A 27,677-nucleotide genomic window follows, 5' to 3' on the forward strand; every position below is an offset into this window, starting at 1 on the left:
AATTTACCATTCTCAAGTCTTGCTAGTCAAACAAGCAAAGATCTTTATTCATGCATATGCAAGGGAGGAGATCTCAGTCACCAGAAAAACTCCCCAGTGATACAAGAGGACAGTAGATACTTATAGTTCATAACTTCATAGTTTTGCTACAGTGTTTTACAATAGCTATTTACCATGGACCAAGTTATTCCAGCGCATACATCACATGATGAATTTTACAACCTCGATCTGTCAACTGAGCTTTGCAGATCCAGCACATGATTGCTGTTACCTCAACTTTCAACTTGCTAATTCCAATGGATCAATCATCTTTTTTGACCTTTAGTTCCACTTATCTCTTTCTGCTGTGTAACAATTAATAACAAGCTTATGCTGGCTGTTATAAAACTATTATTGTTACATCTATTGAGCTAGTACCACTGGACGACTCTTGGTCAGATATTTGAGCATGGACAAAGAGGCCCATATAACAACAGTACTTAAAATGTTAAAACATTTAATATTAATCTTCCCTTATATCTGTACTTCAAACATAATTTATAAATTAATTTGCATGTAGCTACTTCCTACTCCATGTACCAAAAACAGGCATTATACAAATCCTAAAGAAGCCATTTCAAACATTGGTGCTTTCAAGCACCATCAGACCCAATGCCCAATTTTTCCTGTTAGTCAGTGACCATCCACATCCACAAGAACCTTTTTTGATGTTTTTTTTCCCCAATAACATCTCCCTGCCAAATCTAAAAACCATGGCCCTACATGAAATCTGTTTACCCTCAGGCATCTCCCTGCAGATCATAGAGTCATAGAGATGTACAGCATGGAAAAGCTTCAGTCCAACCTGTCCATGCTGACCAGATATCCTAACCCAATCTAGTCCCACTTGCCAGCACCCGGCCCATATCCCTCCAAACCCTTCCTATTCATATACCCATCCAAATGCCTTTTAAATGTTGCAATTGTACCAGCCTCCACCACATCCTCTGGCAGCTCATTCCATACACATACTACCCTCTGCGTGAAAACGTTGCCCCTTAGGTCTCTTTTACATCTTTCCCCTCTCACCCTAAACCTATGCCCTCTAGTTCTGGACTCCCTGACCCCAGGGAAAAAAACTTTGTCTATTTATCCTATTCATGCCATTCATAATTTTGTAAACCTCTATAAGGTCACCCCTCAGCCTCCGATGCTCCAGGGAAAACAGCCCCAGCCTGTTCAGCCTCTCTCTGTAGCTCAAATCCTCCAACCCTGGCAACATCCTTGTAAATCTTTCTGAACCCTTTCAAGTTTCACAACATCTTTCCGATAGAAAGGAGACCAGAATTGCACGCAATATTCCGACAGTGGCCTAACCAATGTCCTGTACAGCCACAACATGACCTCCCAACTCCTGTACTCAATACTCTGACCAATAAAGGAAAGCATGCCAAACACCTTTTTCACTATCCTATCTACCTACGACTCCACTTTCAAGGAGCTATGAACCTGCACTCTAAGGTCTCGTTGTTCCGCAACACTCCCTAGGACCCTACCATTAAGTGTATATGTCCTGCTAAGATTTGCTTTCCCAAAATGCAGCACCTCACATTTATCTGAATTAAACTCCATCTGCCACTTCTCAGCCTATTGGCCCACCTGGTCCAGATCCTGTTGTAATCTGAGGTAACCCTCTTCGTTGTCCACTACACCTCCAATTTTGGTGTCATCTGCAAACTTACTAACTGTACCTCTTATGTTTGCATCCATATCATTTATGTAAATGTCAATAAGTAGAGGACCCAGCACCGATCCTTGTGGCACTCCACTGGTCACAGGCCTCCAGTCTGAAAAACAACCCTCCACCACCACCTTCTACCTTTGAGCCAATTCTGTATCCAAATGGCTAGTTCTCTCTGTATTCCATGAGATCTAACCTTGCTAATCAGTCTCCCATGGGGAACCTTGTGGAACACCTTACCGAAATCCATATAGATCACATCTACTGCTCTGCCCTCATCATGTTGACTATCCCTAATCAGTCCTTGCCTTTCCAAATACATGTACATGCTGTCCCTCAGGATTCCCTCCAACAACTTGCCCACCACTGAGGTCAGGCTCACCGGTCTATAGTTCCCTGGCTTGTCTTTACCGCCCTTCTTAATCAGTGGCACCTCCAGTCTTCTGGCACCTCACTTGTGACTATCGATGATACAAATATCTCAGCAGGAGGCCCAGCAATCACTTCTCTAGCTCCCCACAGAGTTCTCGGGTACACCCGATCAGGTCCCGGGGATTTATCTACCTTTAACCATTTCAAGACATCCAGCACTTCCTCCTCTGTAATCTGGACATTTTGCAAGATGTCACCATCTATTTCCCGACAGTGTATATCGTCCATTACCTTTTCCACAGTAAATACTGATGCAAAATGTGGGCGGCACGGTGGCAGTGGGCAGCATGGTGGCACAGTGGTTTTTCACTGCTGCCTCACAGCGCCAGAGACCCGGGTTTAATTCCCGCCTCAGGAGTGTGGAGTTTGCACATTCTCCCTGTGTCTGTGTGGGTTTCCTCTGGGTGCTCCGGTTTCCTCCCACAGTCCAAAAATGTGCAGCTCAGGTGAATTGGCCAAGTTAAATTGCCCATAGTGTTAGGGGCAGGGGTAAATGTAGGGGAATGGGTCGGGGTGGGTTGCGCTTCGGTGGGTCGGTGTGGACTTGTTGGGCCGAAGGGCCTATTTCCACACTGTAAGTAATCTAAAAAAATATTCATTTAGTATCTCCCCCATCTTCTGTGGCTCCACACAGAGGCCGCCTTGTTGATCTTTGAGGGGCCCCATTTTCTCCCTAGTTACCCTTTTGTCCTTCATGGGTGGATTGCTCTTCGGAGGGTTGGTGTGGACGTGTTGGGCTGAAGGGTCTGCTTCCACACTGTAAGTAATCTAATCTAAGAACAATGTAGTGTCAGGCACAACAAGCCAGAGAGTATTTATTAGCTCTGAGTTGGGTGAAATCATCATTCATTGACTGTAAATCTGATGTTCCTGGAAAGGTAAGCAGCCTTTGTTTAGTCCCAGGAACAATTGCAGGGTCTTTCTTTGCTCTTTCTTCAGTTTTCCCATGGTTAATATTAACATTTATTATACAGCCACTTATAAGCTTTACAGCATGTGATACCCCCATGGGAAGATGTTGTGCTACACTGGGTGTTAGGGAAGGAGCAGTGACGTTCAGCATGGATAACCTCCATAGCTTCATGCTGGTAGCTGCAGTTACAGTAATAGTCAGTCCGACTGGCAATGATGCAAATTGTTAATGTATTTTTGAATGTGAATCGAGTTCCAATTACTACTTTGTGGCCTTAGCTTTTCCTTTCCCCTCCTTCTACCTGCACTGTGAAGGGTTATTCCTGTGTTTGACCTAATACTCAGCTGCGTTTGAAATATGCTTTTCATGAAATGAAAATGATCCTTGGAAAATTTTGAAATTTTGGAAGCTCCAGTACATGCGAATGGAAGCACTTTCCGCCCTTCCTATTCTGGGAGTATCCTTCAAAAGCATTCAAAATGATCAAACAAATGCCTACTTTTTGTCGATCTTGCAATTAGTTATGGATAAAGGTTTATTTGGATTAAAATAACACTGAATTGTTAAAGTTTTATGTTATCTCCCGCAGGCAAAGTGCATGCAGCCTCTACACAAACTGAATACATTCTGTCATGAGGGTGTGCCAGTGTTGGGTATTTTCATTCTTTGCCATTTCAGCGAAATGACAGGAGCTCAATTTCCAAAGTGAAGGCGGTGGAGGTGGTCCCCACCCCGCAGTTAAATAGACTCCGGGGCTCAGCCAGCTCCTGACAGATACCAGGCTGCACTCAAACCTCTCCAGTGCCTCAAGTTGTCTCAGTTTCCTGTTTCCGGTTATTCCTGTAAAACGCTGCAGCCGTTCGGACTCCTTAAAGTTGAGGAAATCGGCGTCTCCGGCAAGAAGGGATCTTTTGAGTTGCTCTCGCTATAGGATGCCGGCAGGTGAACCCCCTTCTCCGAGCCCAAGTCGTAGTCCCTGTCCGCAGCCCGTCTGTGTTAGATAGCAGGAACTGAGGCATCCCTTTGTGTCATCCCTGATCCTGCTCCCTGTGTCTGTCTCTATCTCTCTGTGTCTGTCTCTGTGTGTGCGGAGATGTGCTTGTGTCAATGGCAGCTCCTGCTGCAAATGTTGCTTTCCTTTCCCCCGGTGGACCGGCTGCTTCTGTTGTAAATGGAGCTCGGCAAATGCTGAGTCAGAATTAAGGCCTGCAGGCAGTAGTAAGCATTTCTCAGACTTGTAGAGGGATACAGCATTTTCTTTGTATTGAATTCCCGGAACACTGTTGCTTCTCGAACCTGCATCGCTCTCATTTTTTTTTTGCAACGGGCAGTGGCGTTAGCTTTCAAAGGGATAACGCTGGGGAAGAGCAAAAAATTAGAGCAATAAAGAGAGGTGGGGGTATAGAATAAGTTAGTTTTCGGCGGTGCTTCCTTTCAGCTGGTCAACTTGCAACACTGTTATCAGGGTCTTTTGAAGTTGGGGGGGGGGGGGAGTGGAAGTGTTCTGATCTGGGATCATCTGAGGACAGAAAGAATAGGAGCGAGGAACATTCTCTTTAGGATGTGGTTCTCCATGTGATGCATAATGGCTCAGGCCAGATTTAGAATTAACAGCGAGGCAACAGCATTCAGTGCAGACGTGAGGAAGTTGCTTTCAATCAGAGACACTGTGAAGTTGTGCTCGAACTGGAATCTCTGCGGGCCTGGTGTTCTGATACATTGGAGAGTATGAAGTTGTTGTACACTCATAGACCTTGGCATTCCGAGAGGTTTGAAAGAATCCCACTTTAAAACAAAATGCTGGAGCTTTCTTCAGACGTGTTTCCGAGATTTCCCCATGTGCTGTACCTGACTCGCTGAGTAATGAATGATGTGGGATTCTGGTTAGACATACTCGTTTCCAACTTTTTAAGAATTTACCAGCTTCTCTTTAATCCCTTAAATTTGTCAGCACAAGTTACAGCCTGCCTGTTCCCGTGCAAGCAAACATTTAACCGTGTGATAAATCTTAATTATTGCCAAGCAACGTCTGCAAACACTGAAAATAACTTCCGGATGTGTGGAGTTTGTTTATTTTAATTTATAAAGTTTAGAGGTGCTTTTCCTTTTTTATCTGCTTCGTAATCCCATATTTTTTTCCTTTTTTGTTCTCCGTATATAATTTGACATTGAATTAAATGTCGTAATATTAACTTTCTGCTGCAGACTGCAATGCATATTAATACTTTTGTCAGGCTGATCAGTTAAGGGGATAGATACTTGCATGCCTGTAGGGAGTGTCACATCAATCTCAAATCGCAGTGTTACAATCTGGTTGTCAAATCGCAATGCATGCTCGCAATTTAACATTGGTGTGGTCCCTATAAACCATTGTGTGACCTTTTGAATAAAATAAAAAATATACTCGTAGCAACTAGTTTTTTTTAAAAAACGAGTTTGCTTACCTCTTAATTCCCAGATATTCCTTGCACAACAATCTTAGTAATGAATTAATTATATTAAAAAACTTTTTAATGTCTCATCATGCTACTTGATAAATAACTTTTTTTTTGGCAGTTGAATATTTCCAAACTATGACTGACTTATTATTAGGTCACCTGAGATCATAGTGACCTGCTGGCCACGCTCTTCATATGATGTTTCAGGTCATTTGATTCTGAGTCATTTATTTTGTTAGATGTAAAAATGTAGTCTAATAAAATTTGATACGTCTCCCGCACCTCCTTCCCCAACCATTGATCATTTCCAAAATGTGGAGGAATTCTCAGTGTGCTAAGAAATGCAGTCATTTGTTTATTTGTCTTTGCAGAAGACACCACCTTTCTATAGAATTCATGACAGACACATGGACAATTAAATGTATTTATAGTGCACTGACAGATGAGTGTTGTCTTAGTGGGAGAGGCAGCACTGAGGCTATGGTTATGAATGTGCATCAACAGTTTGCAAGGCACTGTTCCTGATAAAGCAGTCCTGGGTGAGATTGTGGTCCAAGATAAGGCTATAGGGCTGATTCTGGAACCTTCTGTTTCCATCTAGCAACATTGCAAGCATTGCAAATTTTTCCTTTGTATATTGTGATGGTTCTTGTAAGGTGTTGCTCATTCCAAAATTTGTTGCTAATTAAATCCAAAGTTTTCTGACAACAAATTTTTTTTGTTTTGTTTAGAACTAAGTATTTATTTTATAACTCTTGGGGTGGAGGAGTCCAGAACTACAGGGCATAGGTTTAACATGAGAGGGGAAATATTTAAAAGGGACCTTACGGGCAACTTTTTCATGCAGAGTGTGGTGCGTGTATGGAATGAGCTACCAGAGGAAATGATGGAGGGTGGTACAATTACAACATTTGAAAGGCATCTGGATTGGTATATGAATAGGAAGAGATTAGAGTTTAGATATGGGCCAAGTGCTGGCAAATGGGACTAGATTAATTTAGGATAGTGTATCTGGTTGGCAAGGACGAGTTGGCCCGAAGGGTCTGTTCCTGTGCTGTACATCTCTATGGCTATAAAAAACTTGAAACATCATGTGAAGTTTATGGTCAGCAGTAAGTCATTGCAGGTCACTGTGCTTTCAGGTGACCTAGCAATAAAAGGCAGACCCTGGAAATATATATCAGCTACATCATGAAAAAAAGTAGTTTATTGAGATGCTAATGAAAGATAATTATAAGTAAATGTAATTTTTTTCAGTCATTTGGTACCAGCCTTTTTAAAATCTGAATGAATGGTTAAAGTTAAATCGGATCTAAATGTTGTTGCATTTGGTTATTATTTGTGGGTTAAGTTAGAAGCTAGCTACAGTTGATCTATCTATAGGTCCAAATATGTTCACATTGGGATAGAATTATGTCAGCATATAGTGGAAATTTTGGCACAGGTAGAAAATCCTGCACAGTCAACCTCTTGATCCAAACTTCCAAATATACATTTATTTCAAAGAACTGTGATGAGATTTTAAACGTTAGCTCTGTTTCTCTCCCCACAGATGTTTCAAAACCTGTTGAATTTCTCAAGCACTTTGTTTCACAGTATGCCATCCTGGTAGACCTAGGTCTGTACTAAATGCTTAAAGTTGCAAAAGAATTGCCCATCCATTTCAAGAAACTTAATCTGGTTTGCATCATTCCAAGATCCAAAATCATTGTGCAGTCTTAGCATGACATTCAGAGCATAGTTCCATGCTTGCTATAGTTAAGTGACAGAATATATCCAACAAATCCAATGCTTGTTAACTAGTGTTGGAAAGAACTTTATGCATTTTTCTGCAAGACATCTAACCTGACTGTCATTTTTGATACTTATCATAGGTCTTTGTCCAGAGAAGTTGGTGGCTTTCACCAAAAACTTCAATGATGTGCCACATTATAACCTCGCGCAGAATATTGCAACCAGCGGTGATCTTTTGCAAGCTTACCTTCAGAGAAAGGTTGTTCAGGAAACATTGCAAGTGTTCAAACATGTCATTCCTGCTGAAGGAAAGCCAGTTACAAACCAGAAAAATACAGGTAACTATCATTCAATTAATTATTCTGCAATAGGTAGACGCAGAGACCTGAACCTCTTACTTGGAATATTTAAGTTTATGTCCAATAAATGCTTTGTGATAATAATGAGTTGATATTTATTGTAAGTATATCCTAAATCATACTAAGTATGCAACACAAGTATGTTGAGAAGTGGCAGATTGAGGTTAGTTCAGATAAATGGGAGGTACTGCATTTTGGGAAAGCAATACTTAGCAGAACTTATACACTTAATGGCAAGGTCCTAGGGAGTGTTGCTGAACAAAGAGACCTTGGAGTGCAGGTTCATAGCTCCTTGAAAGTGGAGTCGCAGGTAGATAGGATAGTGAAGAAGGTGTTTGGTATGCTTTCCTTTATTGGTCAGAGTATTGAGTACAGGAGTTGGGAGGTCATGTTGTGGCTGTACAGGACATTGGTTAGGCCACTGTTGGAATATTACATGTAATTCTGGTCTCCTTCCTATCGGAAAGATGTTGTGAAACTTTAAAGGGTTCAGACAAGATTTACATGGATGTTGCCAGGGTTGGAGGATTTGAGCTAGAGGGAGAGGCTGAACAGGCTGGGGCTGTTTTCCCTGGAGCATCGGCGGCTGAGGGGTGATCTCATAGTGGTTTACAAAATTGAGGGGCGTGGATGGGATAAATAGACAAAGTCTTTTTCCTGGAGTGAGGGAGTCCAGAACTAGAGGGCATAGGTTTAGGGTGAGAGGGGAAAGATATAAAAGAGACCCAAGGGGCACTGTTTTCACGCAGAGGGTGGTACATGTGTAATGAGCTGCCAGAGGAAGTGTGGAAGCTGGTACAATTGCAATATTTAAAAGACATTTGGATGGGTATATAAATAGGAAGGGTTTGGAGGGAAATGTGCAGAGTTCTGGCAGGTGGGACTAGATTGGGTTGGGATATCTGGTCGGCATGAACGGGTTGGACCGAAGGGACTGTTTCCGTGCTGTACATCTCTATGACTCTATGATCCTACTTGTACTGCTGAACTTCTTTCCAACACTTGTAGATCTCTAGTTCCCTATTGCTGTTTACTGTCTGGGAAAGAATTCTAAAGTCAATATGTTTATTTTAACTAACTTAGACCTCCCCAGCCACTGACAAATGGTTAGCAATGAGTGCTGAAGTCAGCTGTGGCCTTGGTTTATATAAGTGTTCTGGGAGAAAAGATTATACCTCTGTGTCCAATGTTATCAAAAGGAGGTGTCTATATTTGCCAAATGCACCTGATGTGAGGTTCTTGACCTGGAAAGTTAAATTTTAGTTTCTCTGTCTGTAGTTACTGCTGGTATTTCAAGAATCTCCTGTTATTTCAGTAGCATTTGGCTTTTAATGTAAGAATGACTATTTGCCTCCTTTATGAAATATTCTTAAAATGTAGTGAACTCTGTTCAACCCTATCTGAATCTTGTACAAAATGCTTGTGCTGAAGCTGTACAGGGCTTTGTCACATCTTCAATTAGCTCAGTCTTCAACAATTTGTCATCTCTTAATATCCAGGCTCTTTTTTTCCTACAACCCCCAAAAAAATCAAGATATCAAGGAATATGGAGATAGTCTGGGAAAATGCTTTGTGGTAGAAGATCAACCATGATCTGTTGAATAGCAGAGCAAGTTCAATGGGTCGAACATCCCCCCCGCGCCCCCAGCTCTTTTTTTTTTCCTATGTTCCCATTATTTTTAGCTTCAGTTGCAAATATTCTTGATGCTAAACACAAAAAAACGTTATTGTAACTTACTTAGGGAACTTTTGTTTAAATAGCGTCAAATACTTGGCCTTTTTTTTGAACCAGCATGATTACAAACCTCCAGAGTCAATGCCCCAGTTGTAGGAATAAGGACAGGATTGTGTGAGGGGCGAAGCGTTTTGCAGATATTTCTATGTTTCCCTTTTTATTCAGTAATGGGATGTGGCCATTGCTGGCTGCGCAGCATTTATTATCCATCCCTAGTTGCTCTTGAGAAGACGATCAGATGCTGCCTTCTTGAACTGCTGCAGTCCATGTGCTGTTGTAGACCAATGCTGTTGTGAAGGGAATTCCAGGATTTTGATCCAGCAACACTGAGGGAATGGTGATATTTTATTGGTCCCCATCCTGACCTGGAAATATGAGTAATTAGTAATTAATCCCAGTTCTGCCCTCCAAAGCTATGCAAACTTGTGTTTGGTTAGTGAAAGCACAAGCAAGGTAGTGTCATTGCATTTGCTCTGGACTTGTGCAACACCTCTGTATGTTTGCAGAAACAATGGAGAAAATGCGCAATAGGTTATAAAATGTGTTACTCACAATGAGAGCTTTCATATATTAGAATGCCTTTACACTGGAAGTGACAAGGAAAGCATTGAGATCTTTAAGAGCTATGTTACGGCAGATAATAGAAGATAATCACACTGGTCAACAAGTTGATAATAAAGGCTGCAAACCTGTACACTCGCTGAGGAATTAAATGGGAGAGATTAGATAAAGTCTTTCCTACTGGATGATGAGATTGCAAAGGACAATGCCACATGCCATTGTTAGCACAGGGGCAATTAATATTTTTGAAAGGTAATTAAATGGAATATTCAAGGAAACTAGAAGTGTGCGAAATAGAGAGTTTGATACTAAATGGTGCATGTGAAGAAAATAATGGTATAAATTTGATAGGTTATGAACCCTGTTTCTGTGGAGTTAGTATACTGTGACATCACATAGGAAGCAGTGGCCATTTTCACTCCCATGTCATTTTTCAGGTGATGGGGCTAATTGTAGCTCTGTTATTGTCATTTGAGAACAGCTACCTCAACACATTTTGCTGGTCACACTGATTAGACTTCCTAAGCGATGGGAGGAGGGTGTTGGCTGAAAGTAGCCAATGCAGTGGTTGGGCTACCATTTACTGCTATCTATTGGCACAATGTTTTCCTAACTGCCTTTCAGCAACTAATCTTGAGGTCTCTATTGGGTTTCATTTCATGGTGTGAGGTCATTTTAAGACTTCTGCTTAGGTGCTAGAGCATTGACATCTTGTGATTTTGATAAAGGATAATTAATTCATCAGCAAAGCTTTAATTTACCATTAAGGATCACCTTGCATGCTGGTAGACAAATTAATAAGCGTCAGATCTAATGCTGACAATAATTCACAAAATTTGTTCTTCAAATCCACCACTTTAGCTTACTCGTCAATTTGAAGTTTTCACCATTAGTTATAGACAGTGTAGACAGGCAGGAGGCTGGAAGAACACAGCCAGCCAGGCAGCATCAAGAAGTGGAGAAGTCAACATTTCAGGTGTAATCCTTCTTCAGGACTGGGGGAGGGTGTGGGGGGAGCTGCAGATAAAAGGGGTATGGGGGTAGAGTGTTGAAGCGGGAATAGGTGAAGACAGGTCGATGGTATGACCTGGTCGGTCATTGGGAGGAATGAATCCAAGGGAGGGGGAGAGGCTGGGAAGGGAGTCGGAGAATGAGAAGGGAATTTGAAGTTGAAGAACTCCATATTGAGTCCTCCGGTCTACAGGCTGCCCAGGCGGAAGATAAGGTGGTATTCCTCTAACTTGCGGTGTGCTTCATTGTAGTAATGGAGCACACCTCCTGTTCTGAAGAAGGGTTACACCTGAAACATGGGCATCCCCATCTCCTGATGCTGCCTGGTTTACTGTTCTTCCAGTCTCATGTCTGTCTACTTTGGATTCCAGCATCTGCAGGGTTTTTTTGTCTGTAACTGGGTTAGGGACAATGAGCATTTACTAATTGAATCACTTGGTTGAATGGTGTATGTTTTGTTAAAACTGATTTTAATCACCCAAGTTACAGCTCATCAGAATTTGTTATTTGAGATTTTTGTATTAGAAATGCTCAGCAAACATATTATCCGTGTGGATTTAGCCTTTTACCCTGTTATCTCAACATAGGGACTGGCCTGTGATTTTCTGTCTCTAACCTTAGTCACTGTGATGGTAGCCATGTTCATGTTGGCATTGTTCAAATCGAAGTTCCACTTCAAGCATTACCCTTATGCTGGGCACACATTATGCCAAACAGACGAGGGAAGCTTGAAGGATTTTGAGTTACCTGAACTTGTTGCCTTGTCAAGTCCTTAAAAAGCAAAGATCCTATGGCAGCACTCATAGCTTTTCTGAGGATGTGACATTGTGGATTATGAGTAGAAAAGTTTGCTATATGATCTGTGTGAATCAGCTAAAGTGTCTCATGAACTTTTTATGCACGTGAGTACATCAGGAATGCACTTTGGGTTATTTGAAGAATGAGACAGGTATTCACCACTGAAATACAGGGAGTGAAATCTGCTAGTGCTTTTGTTTCTCAGATAGTAAACTAACCGCTCACGGGGCTGAATACTCTCTATAAAGTTACAGAACACAAAAGACTTGTCCAGTTGATTCTTCTCCCTCCCCAAATTGAATGCAATAACATTTTTAATAAGGGTCAGTTACAACTTATGGGACTATGTTATGGACCAGATCAGAACCTCCCAAAATATACAAAGAAGGCAGCCTCGACCCTAACTTTTTCTTATTTTAAAGGCAAACATGAAGTGTCTATTCCTGATGCGATGTGACTGGTCAAACTACTCGATGTTAAGCAAACCACAATTTATGTAGTTAAAATACAACCAAAGAAAGGAATTTAGAATAACTTAACTCTGTTGGAAACTTAACAGAATAATAGATATATACTAACTAACTGTGCCAATGTAATAACATCCTGTAAACACACCTCTTGGCCAAAAAAACGGAAAATTCAGAGTCCCATTTTCACTTGCAATTCTGCAATCCAGGAAGAAGAAACATCAAGGGAAAGTTCAGAGAGAGTAGCAGCTAGGAGACATTCACTGAAGCTCCCGACAGCGTTGAGCCCCCAATATCTTCTGTTGGTATGTGAGAGCTGGTCACACCCAGGCTGCTTCCATTGCTCCATCTTTTTAAAAAAAACCCGTACGCAAGACCTCAGAAGCTGTTTAGTTTCTTAGAGAAACTAAAGTTGTCTCTGCCCTACTACCTGTCTTCAAAAGAAACTAGGACAAAATAACTTCTTGAAAACCACAGTATTGTCACAAATAAAAGGTACAATAGTGAAATGGATCTGAAATTTGCTGAGTGACAGGAAGGTGGTCAGTGAATGGTGTATGACTGGAGGAAGGTCGATAGTGAAGTTCCTCAAGGTTGGTGTTTTAATCTTACTGATGTCGATAAATGACCTTCAACCCAGTTTACACCATTTCAAAACTTGTGAATGATATGATATGAAATTTGGAAGCAATGTGAACAGTGAGGAAGATGGTGGAGAACTTCAAAAGAACATTGGATAGGTTGGTAGAGTTGGCAAGCAAGTGCAGATAAAATTTAATGCAAAGAATTGTGAAGAACATGGCAAAACAATTTTTTTATAAAACTGATACAGTTCTAAAGAGGGTTCAGGAATAGAATGACCTAGGTATATGAGTACATAAGTCATTAAATATGGCTGAGTATGATTAATAAAGCAAACTGTTTCCTATTTTAAGAAGGGCATGTAGTACAAATGCAAGGCAGTTAAGTTGACTTTGAATGGAATTTTGGCTTGTCCTTTTGGCAGATTTCCAGCACTACATTTTCTTTAAAGATGACAAGACACTTGGGAATGACCAGAGAAGTCACAAGAAGTTTCACTGAGACAGATTGGAGGAGTGTTTATACAGAAAGTGATTGGAACCTCGAAATCATTCCCTGAGAGCATGTCTGAACCAATTGGCTATGTCTGAAAGTCGAAGAGGAGCCGTCCTTGGTGGGATGAAGGGCTTTATGGTCAGCTAAGGGGTACCGCCACCGGTCAGTCAGGGAGTTCATCTGACTCCAGTTCAGTGAGTTGGCCACATTCAGTCAGGGGCTCAGTCTCACCAGAGTCTGGGGATCTGTGCCTTTGCCATCTGGGGATCGGGCCATGGTCAATCTTGCAGGCCAATTGCTACCAGACCAGAATGATAGGAAGGTCATTTGTGGTGCTTTGGAGGTATTTCTGGATGAACATTTTTTTTCTTGCAGTGAGACTGAGAGGAATTGATTATGATTGAAAAGGACTGAAGAGCAGTTTTGGTGATGCATGAGCAGGAGAAATGGGGAATTGTCCCCAGTGAGAGTGTGGGAAATGCAGATGGCAGGTAGGGTTAGTAGTTTAATGAAGAGTACATGATGCGTACAATAGTGAGAGTTGTTGGTTTTGAGCCTTGATGGGATGTGTGAGCAGTGGCACACCTCAAGTGAGTGATAGCCCTGTGAGGGAGGGGTAGCAGAGAGAAGATGAGATCTTCCGACACTAGTCAGAGTCCTTGTCCCAACAGGGACACAGCACTGATTCAAGCCACTGTCTGGCTGCAAACAGTGTGTGTGGCCTCCTGTGACAGTCAGTAGGAAAATGATTGATTGTCATTCTCTACACCATACCGTCCACCAGAGACTCCAGGTCCCTCTCCATGAAACAAAGTCCAGGTTTTCCTTTCCAAGCCCTATCCTTGGCGATAATGGTCAAGCACTGCAGTGCACAGGCCAGCTCCTGACTTGGCAGTGGTGTGCAGTTTGTTTTTAACATAATATTAACATGGTGCACACCACGGGGTCCTGGCAATGGTGAGCACTTGCACCTTCTGCTCGTAAAGCACATCTGATTCCATGAGGAGGCACTGAAGAGTCCAGCTGCATAATTAATGAGGTGAGTCGTGGAAGTATAAGGTTACTGTGAGTCTCAGCCATCCAGGCTCCATGAATCTCACTCAACAAAATACCTCCGCCCAAAATGGGAAATCTCCGGCTGATTTTTCTTTTGACTTAGTGTCATGTTCTGCAATATCTTTTGGGTGATACAGCAATTCCTTTTTTTGTTAGATTTTAGAGCTTTGTATATTTTTTGAATTAAAAGAAAATGCTCTGTCAGTTTAACTCAACCTAACTTGATTGAAGAGGTCAACATGTGATTCATACTGATAGCTCTTTGAAACCACCCACCCAGACATGGGCATGAATGGTTTGGTGATGGGTTTCCCTTTGAATTCTATCCTCGCTCCCTTTCTGAAAAAGCAGAGTCGTTGATTGATACTTTCTTGTCTTTGGTAAATAAAATACAACCTATCCGAGTATGGATGCTCACACAGATCAATTTTTTCATTGTTTTCCTCACTCTTCACCCTCCATTATTCTGCAAGATTCTGATTATTCCTATTAACTTTTTTTAGGGCGGTGTTGGATTTTCTCTTGCCTCAATGTGATGCGGCTTCCATTGATGAAGAAATTTAACATTGAAGAGTTTGAGTTCAGTCAATCCTACTTGTTCTTCTGGGATAAGGTACCCTAAAAATCATTGTATGCATAAAATGTATCTAATGTTTTTAGTGAAATGCTTTGGAAAGAGGCAATATAATCTTGTGTAATTTGTATAGTGTATTGTTTACATCCCTAGAATCAGTATAAAGTAACCATGAAGATATGACAAGTGATATGTGGAAGCTCACTGACGTCTTTTTTTATATGTTTAACGATCTATTTAATGTTAAACCTTGCAAGTGCTTGAGAATAAAGAAGTAACCCAGTGCAGATTTTTCAGATACGTTACAGTGATATCAAGTTAAGATTACAATTCAGGTTCTTTGATTTTATGCTGTACGTATTTACACAAAATCCTTCAAAAAATTTGTAATTCTCGCAATTTATTCTATAAACTCTGGGGTCCTCCATTTTAAACATTTTTTTTCTGTCAGTCTCGGGGTTTGAATTATGTGTCATTGAATATCATTTACCATTTAAAATTCTGTAGGTTTATTTATGAACTGTTGTTTTTGTTTTGGGTGGGATCACATTCCTGCAAAGATTTTGCACGTTGTACAACTGCTAATTTTTGCACGCTTTAGAGAATCCATGCAAAGATTCACATGAGTTGGTGAAGGGAGTCTAGGTTGGTATGGTAACATGTGATCTTGCACACGTACTACAGCCTGAAGAATGATGGTAGAAGCTTCAACTTGCAGTCTACCACATTCTGAGCTGGTACTATCTAGCCTCTGGGAAACCGTACAGTGAGAGTAGGAGTCAAGTGAGTGCACAACAGATGGGGAAGGTTTGAGGTAGTGCATCTTAGAATTAGATTACTTACAGTGTGGAAACAGACCCTTTGGCCCACCCAAGTCCGCACCGACCCGCCGAAGCACAACCCACCTACACCCATTCCCCTACATTTACCCCATCACCTAACACTACGGGCAATTTAGCATGGTCAATTCACCTAACCTGCACATCTTTGGACTGTGGGAGGAAACCGGAGCATCGGCAGAAACCCACGCAGACACAGGGAGAATGTTCAAACTCCACACAGTCATTCGCCTGAGGCGGGAATTGAACCTGGGTCTCTGGCGCTGTGAGGCAGCAATGCTAACCACTGTGCCACCGTGCCACTCACTATAGTGATATTCTTGGCCATTGTAAAAACCTGTGATGTTGAGCCATTGCAACATTTTTGAACATAAGTAAATATTTCCTTCTTCACAGATTGAGCGTTGCTACTACTTCTTGAATGCATTCATTGAAGTTGCTCAGAGGACCGGTGAGAAGGAAGAACCTTTCGATGGTAGACTTTTGCAATATTTGCTAATGCATCCTACAAATGATGGAGGCCAGTGGGATATGCTCGTCAACCTCATTGGTAAGGCCCATTTTTATTTTTCTTGTTTTTAAAACTGAAGTAATTATTGTCTTGTAATAGGACAGAGGATCCTCAACCTCAGCAATAAATGACTGCAGTTAAACGATCAAGTCTAAAGTGCAAGTAAGACCTATAATAACATATTACTAAGAGGAACAGGCAGGGTTGGTAGAGAACATCTAGTTCTGAAATTTGGGAATTCTAGGACCGGAGACACAGACTGCAAACTGGAACCAGACCTTTCTGGAGTAAACATTTTTTTAAAAACTTCCACATTTAAGTGATAATAGAAATTTGGAATTCTCTTCTGCAATCATCAATTCATGCTAGATCAGTTCCTGAGAACTGAATGGTAGATTTTTGCTTGCCAACAATGTTTATGGTCATGGAACATATATGAAGTTGGGTCCCAGATTAACACTGGTTGGCTGAAGGGGAAAAGTGGCCAACTGATGTCCGTATAAGTTGCTGAAAACGGGAGCTGATATTGACGCAGTAAGGGAACTCTGGGATTTGGGTCAACAGGCAACTAATTGCTTCAGTCTAATTTTTTAAGGAAATGTACATTGAAATTCTATGCACTGAGAGCCAAGGAGCAAAATATTGTACAGGCTGAAAATCTAAAATAAAAGCAGAAAATGCTGGATGTGCTCAGCAAATCATAAAAAAAATTTCAGATTTGTGCATCCGCACATAGTAGAGAAGTGAAAGAATGATTGATTGAATTTAGAGAAAAAGGAAAAAAAAACATTTTTAACTTTTTTAAAAAAAATCTCCAAGAATGGGACTCCACACTTGTAATGGTCAACATAATTGACGTTGAACATTGACAGCAGTAATTAATGTTTATCAAATTGTTAACAATGGACAAGACTTGACTTTCTGTGGCACGTTTATTTTATATCCACTACACAAATACAGCAACTTTACGCAATTTACTGCAATTCAGTGTGAATCAGATATTTTTACAAGAATAGTGTCTTCTTAACAGTGGTGTGGCTCAGCTGCAACAACAACTTTTAGATTTCCATGTTGACTTGTGCATCTGTTCCTCATCCAAAGTTGCTGTGGCATTTGCATGTAAATAATGTTGAAGGCCATTTACCCGGTGTTTACTTAGTCAGCAAATTACACATTGCATTTCCTTGATAACACATGTAATGAGATTGGAGAAGGCAACAGTATTTTCTCACACCATTTTTACATTTTTATAGTTTCATTTCTCATCTCTTTGCCAAAAGCTCTTGTGTGTGATCTTGTTAAGTATTGACTTGGATCTTTGGAATGCAAGAGTGCTGACATTGCAAGATGTCCTCTGTTTGTTATATCTGCTGTACAGATGGTACAATAACGAGATTTGTTAGGATGGCTACAGGATATGAGACAACAAGGTCATGTGTTCAGAAATGTTAAGACTGCACTCAAAGACCATGCAATCTTCAGAATGATGTAAGTCTGGCAAACAATAGGTTAGAAGACTGTCCTTTTCATTCTGGGTATGTGTCAGGATGCAACCTGGACCTGCAGAGCTAAAGTTGTCCCTCTGCTTACCTTGGAGGTTCTCTTTTAAATCAATTTGAGCAAACTCAACTTAGTTCTTACTGAGTTAAAAGTCACACAACACCAGGTTATAGTCCAACAGGTTTAATTGGAAGCACACTAACTTTCGGAGCGACGCTCCTTCATCAGGTGATTGTCATGAAGGAGCGTCATTCCGAAAGCTAGTGTGCTTCCAATTAAACCTGTTGGACTATAACCTGGTGTTGTGTGACTTTTAACTTCGTACACCCCGGTCCAACACCGGCATCTCCAAATCATAGTTCTTACTGACCAGAGATGAAAACTCCTATTGTGTGATTTTTAACTGTTAATGGTCTGTATCAGAAAGCACAGTGGTATTAATGCTGGACTAATAATCTAGCAATCTAAGTAATGTTCTGAGGACTGGGGATCAAATCCCACAATATCAGATGGTAGAATATGATTTCAATAAAAATCTGGAATTAACAATCCAAAGATGTGTAGGTCAGGTTGGCTGTGCGAAATTGCCCATAGTGTTAGTGTTGAAGAAAACTCTCGAGACTCAAACCTTGAGAACTGATTAGTTTATTACACGATATGTCATGGGGAATTTACCGTCCTAACTGTGGCTCAGTGTTATTCCGAAGTACATCAGGATACCATAGGATTATATAGAGAAAGCAGATAGGAGCTGATCTTTGATTACACAGTTTGGTATGCTTACAAGTTGGTACTAAATTAGAGGTTAGTCATTAAGGTCAAAACTAAAGCACTATTTTGCATTCCACAAGTGGACAGAACAAATGGTATCACCATTTGTTCTAGTTACACAGATTGCTCACACTAAGCAGATATGTCCCTAATTAGCTGAATGACTGTGAAGTGGCAATAACTCGTGAAGGAAGTTGGACTAATTGACAAGTCTGTGTCAGCTTGACTGGTTCTACAGCCTGCACTGATCATTCAGCAAAGGGAGGAAACACTATCTTGACACCTTAGGAAGATAAGGCCTACCTTTCACATTTCCTCATAGTAAGGAATGCACAGCCAGCAAGGTTCTGGGGACACAAAATGGTTTCTCAGCCGGATTAGGAAAATGGCTTCCAGGCAAACCATGTTAACTTTTCCCTAACAGTTAGGCACGTTAGTCAGAGGGAATGGGTTGGGTGGGTTACTCTTTGGACGGTCGGTGTGGACTTGTTGGGCCGAAGGGCCTGTTTCCACACTATAGGGAATTAATCTAATCTAATCTAAAGAGTCTTTCAGATCTTTAGATGCTACAGAGGAAGGTGTAAAAAGGGTGGTGATGTAGCATTATTAGTTAAGGAGTCAATTACTGCTGTAAGACAATATAATATCTTGGAAAGGTCCTCAATCAAGGCTTGGTGGGTAGAACTTTGGAATGTTAAGGAGACCATTACTTTCCTGAGTATGTATTATAGACTTCCCAAAGAGTCGGTGGGAAATAGAGGAGCAAATACATAGATTTTGTGTGTGTGTGTGTGTGTGAGAGTAATAATTGGGTAAAGATGCAGGGGATTTTGATTTTTCCCAACCTAAATTGTGGGCGGCACGGTGGCACAGTGGGTTAGCACTGCTGCCTCACAGCGCCGGAGACCCGGGTTCAATTCCCGCCTCAGGCGACTGACTGTGTGGAGTTTGCACATTCTCCCCGTGTCTGCGTGGGTTTTCTCCGGGTGCTCCGGTTTCCTCCCACAATCCAAAGATGTGCCGGCCAGGTGAATTGGTCATGCTAAATTGCCCGTAGTGTTAGGTAAGGGGTAGATGTAGATGTAGATTTAGGGGTATGGGTGGGTTACGCTTCGGCGGGGCGGTGTGGACTTGTTGGGCCGAAGGGCCTGTTTCCACACTGTAAGTAATCTAAATCTAAATTGGCATAGTCATAGTGTTAAGGGTGGATTTCTTGAAATATATCCAGTGAGTGTTTTGTATCAATACTTAGAGGCCACAGCAATGGATGGCACAGTGCTGGAAGGGGTTTTGAGGAAAGAAGTTCAGTGTAGCAGTGGGGGAACATTTTAACGATAGTGACCACAACATTATATGGTTCAAATTTGTTCTGGACAAGGAAAAGGATGGCCTGAAAAAGATGGATTTGGATCTGGGGAAGGCAGATTTCATTAAAATAAAGCAGGATCTGGCCACACTAGACTGGGAGCAGCTTCTTATGGGCAGGTCTACAGCAGAGCAATGGAGGGGGGGGGGGGGGGAGCATTCAAAAAGAGGTGTACAGTCCAACAATTGCCCTCTTTAAAGGGTAATGTAGGAGCAATAAGTTCAGAGAACCCTGGATGTCCAGGTCAATTCAGGAATGGATGAGGAAAAAGAGCAGGGATTTTAGCAAGTCCAAAGTGAGCATTTCAGCTGTGGCCTTAGAGGGAGACAGGAAGTACAGGGGAATTTAAGAAAGCAACTAGAGCCAAAAGAGAAAGGACTTGTGAACAGGATTTTGAACTTCTTGAAGTGAAAAGAGCAAGCAGAACTAATCCAGGAAGCTGCTTATTTCAAAACAAACATATTTCAAGATTTTTAAAAAAGCTTTTCATCTCTGCCTTGTAGAAAAATATGGAGTCATGCCGAAGAAGTGTTTTCCTGAATCGTACAGTTCAGAAGCCAGCAAGGCCATGAATGATGTTCTGAATCACAAGGTATGAATAAGTTAAAGTGATTGCTGAAACATGGTCAGATTAGTTTTCCAGCATTTTCTTTTTCAAATTGCATTCCAAACAGAAATCTTGGGGCGTTGTACAAATGTCTGAGACTGAGAGCAGAAAACTGAGAACAAGTGAAGTTTTCCTCTTGCGAACATAAAACTTCAAATGATCATGTTGCAGAAAGTCTTATCTCAAGAGGGGAAAGTATTCAGAGGATTGTCTAATTACAGTTAGAGAGAGATTAAAGAACAAACTGCAGAGAAATGATTACTATTTTAGTACGACCCAGTTGGAAAAGACCAGAAGGGCTTAGGAAGGCATTGGAAGAGGAGACCTTTAGAGGAACTGGATGGCCTACTCTATTCATCATGTTCTTAAATGGACGTCAGAAGAAATGCAGAGATCACCTGAATCTTATTTAGATTAGATTAGATTAAAATCTGATTCCCTACAGTATGGAAACAGGCCCTTTGGCCCAACAAGACCATACCAACCCTCCAAAGAATAGCCCATCCAGACCCATTGCCCTACCCTATATTTACCACTGACTAACGCACCTAACACTATGGGCAATTTAGCATGACCAGTTCACTTGCCCTGCATATTTTTGGATTGTGGGAGGAAACTGGAGCACCTGGAGGAAACCCACATAGACATGGGAAGAACGTGCAAACTCCACACTGACAGTCTAGTTTCTCATCCTGGGTACAGATGGTACTATTTTTGTTTCTGAGTCGTTAGTCTCCAGGTCCAAGACCCACTCCAGTGCTAGAGCACATTAAATCAAAGCCAATACTCCAGTGGGGTACTCGAGAAGAGCTGAGATGTTAAAACAGAACCTCATCTGCCTGTAGAACTTGCTCCCTCATTCAATCAGATTATGGCTGATCTGATAATCTTCAACTCTTCTTTCCTGTCTTTACCCTTTATCCTTTGATTCTCCTACTGTTTACAAACCTATCAATTGCAGGCTTGAATATACTTAAAAACCCAGCCTTGGTAAAAGTGCATAAGACTCTCAATCCTCAGGGAAGAAATTCTTTATCAACTGGTCTTAAATGGCTGACCTTTTACTCTGAGATTCTGACCCCTGATTCCAGACTCTCTCTCAACAGGCAACAATCTCTCAACATCTATCTGTCAAGTCCCCTGAGAATCTTGCATTTCAATAAAGCTATCTCTCATTCTTCCAAACTCTGAGTAAAAGTCCAACCTACTCCATCTGTCCTCCTAAGTAAATGCCTCCACACACAATATCAACATCGTGAATCTTTTCTGGACTGCCTTCAATGCCAGTTAGTCTCCTTATCCAAACAGAGATAAAAACTATTCCAGCTGTGCTCTAACTGGTGCCTGGTATAGATTTAGTAAAACTTCAATATTTTCCATCCCTCATTCCTTTGAAATAAAGGCCGACATTACATTTGCTTTCCTATTGCCTGCTGAACATGTATGCTAGTTATTTGAGACTTATGCATAAGGACTCCCAAATCCCTCTGTGCTGCAGCTTTCTGGACACTTTCTCCACTTCAATAATATTCAGCTCTTCTGTTCTTCTTGCCAAAGTGCATAACCTCACGTTTTTCTCACAGTATATTCCAACTGCCAGATATTTTCCCATTCGTTTCACCTCACGTCGACTCTTTGTACCATCCTCACTACTTGCCTTCCCACCTAATTTTTGCCATTCATATTCACTTCCACCGTCCAAGTCACAGTAAACAATTGTTGTTCCATCTCCCATGGCACTCCACTAGTTACAGGTTGCCATCCTAAAAATACAACCCTTAATCCAACACTGTCTTCTGTTACTTAGCTAACCCTCTACCTATGCTAAATACCTTAACATCATCTAATTTAGTAGCCTTGTGCGTGAAACCTTATCAAACATCTTTTGGAAATCCATATATATTGCAACTATTGGTTCCTATTTATCTATCTTCCTATTCCTTCCCCCCAAAATTCTAATTTGTCATGCTTGAATTCCCCTTCGTGAAGAAGCCACATTGACTCTACTTGATTGTTTTAATGTATCTCTCAATGCTATGCTTCTAAATCTGGTGTAATAGATTCTCACAAATTCCCCATGACCGCTATTAAGCTAACTGGCCCATTTTTTTTTGTCCCTCTCCTTTTTTAGATAACATTGGCAGTTTTCCAATTATCATGACTTTCCCAGGATGCTTGGAAGATTACAGTTCATTGCTCTCTCTGAAGCTACTTACAGATTTATAGAACATAGAGCCATACAGCATGGAAACAGACCCTTCGATCCAACTACTCCATGCCAACCATGTTCCCAAACCAAACTAGTTCCACCTGGCTGTGTCTGGCCCATATCCCGACAAACCTTTCCTATTCATGTACTTATCCAAAAGTCTTTTAAATGTTGTAACCGGAGAGGAATAGCATAAAACATTGTAGCTTAACATAGTTGGTTGTAAATGCCAATTGATTAAGAAATATAAATTTCTAAATTAATAGGATACAGGGAGTTATTGGTCTTTCAAACTCAATGGTTTCCCTAGAAGATTTTCTCGAGTGATAGTTAATGTGTTTATTTCTTTCCCCTCCGCGTCACAGTATTTAACCTTTGAATGTTTAGTAATTTTGAAATGCTGTTTTGTATTCTCTAATATGAAAACTGATGCAAAGTATTTATTCAACTTTTCTACCATTTCCTGGTTCCCCATTTTCATTTTGAGTGTCTTTCACATGCCTGGGGCCTGTTTCACTTTAGCTTCTCTTCCTTGTTATATATTTAAAGACGCTCTTACTATCTGTTTCATATAATTTGCTAAACTGTCCTTGTGGTTTAATTTCCCCCTTTATAATTTCTTTTGTCATGTTTTGTTGTTTTTTAACACTTTCCCAATCATCTGGTTTTCCCCCTAATCTTTGCCACAATGTATTTTGTTCTTTGAATTTGATATTGTCCTTTTAACTTCCTTACTTAACCATGGTTGGCTTATCCCCTGCCTACTTCCTCACTGGGATATATCTTTGCTGTGCATCATGAGCTATTTTCTTCGATGTCTGTCTGCCATTGTTCTTCGTCCAGCTGCTAAACCCTTTTCCCACTCCATTGCAGCCAACTCTGCTCTCATTCCTTTGTAATTAATCTTATTTGTTTCGCACAGTTGTTTCCAACCTACGTTCCTCACTCTCCAACTGAATGCTAAATTTTGGCGCGTCCTGGTCTCTTAACTAGGGGATTTTTTTTTGGCGATCATATATTAAATGTGCCTCACTACACATTACAAGATTCAAATTAAAGTGATCCCTGTCTGGATTCACAGCATGTTTTTTTACAGATTACTTAGATTACTTACAGTGTGGAAACAGGCCCTTCGGCCCAACAAGTCCACACCACCCCGCTGAAGCGTAACCCACCCATACCCCTACATCTACATCTACCCCTTACCTAACACTATTGGCAACTTAGCATGGCCAATTCACCTGACCTGCACATCTTTGGACTGTGGGAGGAAACCGGAGCACCCGGAGGAAACCCACGCAGACACGGGGAGAACGTGCAAACTCCACACAGTCAGTCGCCTGAGGCGGGAATTGAACCCGGGTCTCTGGCGCTGTGAGGCACCAATGCTAGCCACTGTGTTGCCCACAATCTATATACTTTTTCATGTTTGTCTACTCTGTCCTTTCTGGTTGCACTGTGGGTTTCATTGACTGAAAAGCTGGTCTGCAATGCCCCCATATCCTCTTGTCTTTTAAGCCTATGTACTCCCTCTCCAGACCCTCCACTTTAGCTGAAGTCTGTCATGACAATGCTGGTTATTTGATTTTTCCAGGATGCTGGTCCCATCATTGTTCAAGTAAAGCCCATCCCCTGGAACAGCTCCCTTCCACCCCAGTACTGGAGCCAGTCCTTCATGAATGGAAACTCATTCATCCCACCCTGATCTTTGAGCCACACATTTAACTCCTAGATTTTTATTTACCCTGTCCCAGTTTCCAGACTCAGGTTGTAATGATTATTGCTGTAGCACCTGCTCTATCGTTTGGCTGCTAGGTTCATCAGGACATTACCTCCTTTTAAATTACACTGTTTCATTTCCTTTTCCGGTGGCCAGCTACGGGAGTACTGTTACCGTCTCAGAAAAATGGTGAAAAATGGATCATCTGATGAGGAGCTCTCTGCTGAAAAGGACAATATGATTGAAGAGGTGAGCTTCTCTTGATAAATATGTTGAATTTCCTTTCACTTATTTTGAACGTGTGACTTTGAAGCAAATTTAGGGCGACATGTAGAAGAAAAGAATGTGACATTGCTGCTGTAGATCTGACCTATTGCAAGTAATATTGGATATCATCCAATGTATCCACTGCTGTATGGGTTCCAGTCATTCAAGAAGAAATTCACCACCATCTATGTGAGGGCAAATAGTGAGGGCAGCTATATTTATAACATTATCATATGAATAATATGTTTTTTAAGATGTGGTCTTCCACAGCTGTTATCCACCATGTGTTGGAATCCATTCCACAGCTTAATGTTGAGAAAGAATCAGTTACTTACTAATGGTGACAAAGCCTACCATTTTTCTGAAGTGATATCATAATTTATTGGATACGCTACCATTCTAGATGGGTATGAGTAAACTTTATGTAAATATTGTGCTTCGTCTAATTCTTGGATTTGCCTTGTTCCTGTACCTGTTGAATTTGTGCGTCAATCAGCACAATAGTAGGCAATATATTAATGAATTATCAGGTGTTACTGTATAAATTTGTGTAAATGTTGAAATTTTTGAGATTAGTCTTTGAGGCTGAATTCATGAGGCATGTCTTAACACTGGTAAAGTTTTGCTTTGTGGGATTGATATGTAAACTTGATGTAGGCCCAAAATTGAGCATTACAATGGAATAAAACAAAAGCAACCCTATCCCCATAACACCACATTGCCCATGGCTAATCCACTTAGCCTGCACATTCGTAGACAATATGGGCAGCTTTGCATGACCAATCCACTAATCTGCACATTTTTGGACTGTGGGAGGAAACTAGAGCACCCAGTGGAAACCCATGCAGACACGGGGAGAATGTGCAAATTCCGCAGTTGCCCAAGGTGGAAATTGAACCCGGGTCCCTGGCGCTGTGAGGCAGTAAATGAGCAACTGTGCCACCCTCAAGCCTGTCTTGTGAGTAAGAATGACCACTCCTTTCTAAAACTTCCCTTTGGCGATGTTTTGCACTTGAATATCAACATCAACTTTAATTTTGTGCCTTTTTCCTTCCAGTATGGAACAACTGTTCTCCTGTAGCTTCTTACAGGCAGTTGTCTCTACAATGATGGCTTTCTCACCAATCAGGGTACAGTCTATTTTCCTGGCATGCGACAGCTCATTGATATTTTATCCAATTTTCAATGTCGGCCAACAATATGTACGTAGTTACCGTTTGCTAATAAAGCGGTGGAATTTGGTAATTTTCTTGTTGAGTTCAGGTGACAGCTTGTGTGGGAGTTTTTTGTTCCTGACAGAACTAAATTGCAGCATTCCGCAGCGCCAAGCACTGGCTTTGAATTCTTTCTTTTGCCTCTTTAAGGGTGTAGAATCCGTTGGCTCCAAGGAGATAGATTTTGCCAAAGACTCAGCCGCTTTTTCAGATGAGGCTGCTAGCATTTTGCTGCACAGTTATACTTCCCCAGTTTTAAGTAGGTTTTTATTTTCTGGGACAAGGTGCATAACATGCATCCAGATGTGAAGTCACTTAATATAGACAGGTAGTTTTACAGAGAATGAGGACTGATACTGTACTGCATATGTATTTGGAATACACAGCCAACCAAGAACATGAACACAATCTGGTGATGCATTTAAATAGATTTGAATAAGTATCTGGATAAAGTGGGGTCATATCTTTTCAGCTAATTATTTCTCCTATATATTAATGGAAACTCAATAGGCAATGATGTGAATTGCTTTATATGCTGTAGCTTTCAATGGGGCCAGTAGGTGGCATAGTGAGATAAATAATATAATCATTATCTGTCAACATATTGTGTTGAAATGCTAAATGAGAGACTTCATGTAGAAATATGGTAATGGTCTGTATGATTTAATCCTCTTTCAACATTTATAGGACATGGAGCTAAAGTGTAGGAAAATTGCATTTTGATACAAATGGGCTATTTGAATAAATAGTAGAGGAAACTCCAGGGGCCCACCTATATCAACATTTTGGTTCCTATAACCGTTACTTTTGTGAGCTGCTCCAGCTGCTTCAGCTGTACTATGTGATGTATTTTCTTTACCTAATTAAGCAAAGAAGGTCCAACATGGTGAGTGGAAAAAGAATGTCGTACTTGATGCAGTAGGAAAAAAAACCTATGAATGAAGAACGATCATGACTTCAAACTAATGTTGTGTATATTTGTGAATGTAGCTGTACAATTCGCAGCCTGTTGTGTGTAGCAAACATTGAATCTTTCATACAGTATGACTGCAACAAGTGAGGTTTATCAGTTCAGGTAACTTTCACTAAATAGTATGTGTATGTCATTGGAATACATTACGTAGGTATTACAGGTATTTACTGTTTCTTGTGATTCTAACTTACAGACTGAGTTCCAAAAGCTGGTACCAGTAAACACTGCCTGTTATTTCACCTGTTCTTTAAAAGGTCCATTACGAGGACAGGGGGAATTTTCACTTTTTGGGAAAAGTTGGACAGCTTTATCTGTTGGTCAGTTCCCATCAAGTGGTTCCTTGGAGCAATACTAGTATATCACTGTTGCACAAAACGATGGGAGCAGTAAGAGGAAGGAATTGTGTTAGGAGTTGTTATTGGCTGTTAGCACAAAGATACAAAACCCTATGACAGTGTTGGTAATCTCAGAAAAGTGTTCTTATTAAAAAAAAAGCAGGATTCCAGGAAAGTTTTTCATGTGTGTGTTACCAGCTGAGCAATACTGTTTCAGTATCATATCACATGTTAATTTGCATATTTCCTATATTTATATACAAATTATTTTCATAGTCAGCAGTAAGTAAAACTGCATGCTGCAGTATTATAGTGTAATGGTTACAATATTTCCAACTGAAAGCTTGCAAGTCCATATCCCATCCTGACAAGGTGTGAAATTAAATTCAATACATTTGATGGTTTGTAAACTTATTTGAAATTAGGGTTTTTGAATTTGAAACTTTGCTGGATTGTTGTAAAAACTCAATTGGCTTTCTAATGCCTGTTT

At 40.9% G+C, this 27,677-nt stretch overlaps 1 protein-coding gene across 1 annotated transcript in view; it reads left to right on the forward strand.

Annotated features, from left to right (window-relative positions):
• The first annotated feature begins 3,833 nt into the window (after positions 1-3,833).
• Positions 3,834-27,677, forward strand: part of blmh (bleomycin hydrolase) — an 88,707-nt gene continuing 64,863 nt past the window's right edge. Inside the window, exons 1-6 of the mRNA XM_072589720.1 lie at positions 3,834-4,007; positions 7,378-7,575; positions 14,805-14,914; positions 16,111-16,264; positions 20,366-20,454; positions 24,555-24,647. Of these exons, the coding sequence (XP_072445821.1) occupies positions 3,998-4,007; positions 7,378-7,575; positions 14,805-14,914; positions 16,111-16,264; positions 20,366-20,454; positions 24,555-24,647 (654 nt within the window). The 5' untranslated portion in view covers positions 3,834-3,997. The remainder of the gene's footprint in view (positions 4,008-7,377; positions 7,576-14,804; positions 14,915-16,110; positions 16,265-20,365; positions 20,455-24,554; positions 24,648-27,677) is intronic.

This window comes from Chiloscyllium punctatum, chromosome 19 (genome assembly GCF_047496795.1).
Source record: "Chiloscyllium punctatum isolate Juve2018m chromosome 19, sChiPun1.3, whole genome shotgun sequence".
In the NCBI taxonomy this organism is placed as follows: domain Eukaryota; kingdom Metazoa; phylum Chordata; class Chondrichthyes; order Orectolobiformes; family Hemiscylliidae; genus Chiloscyllium; species Chiloscyllium punctatum.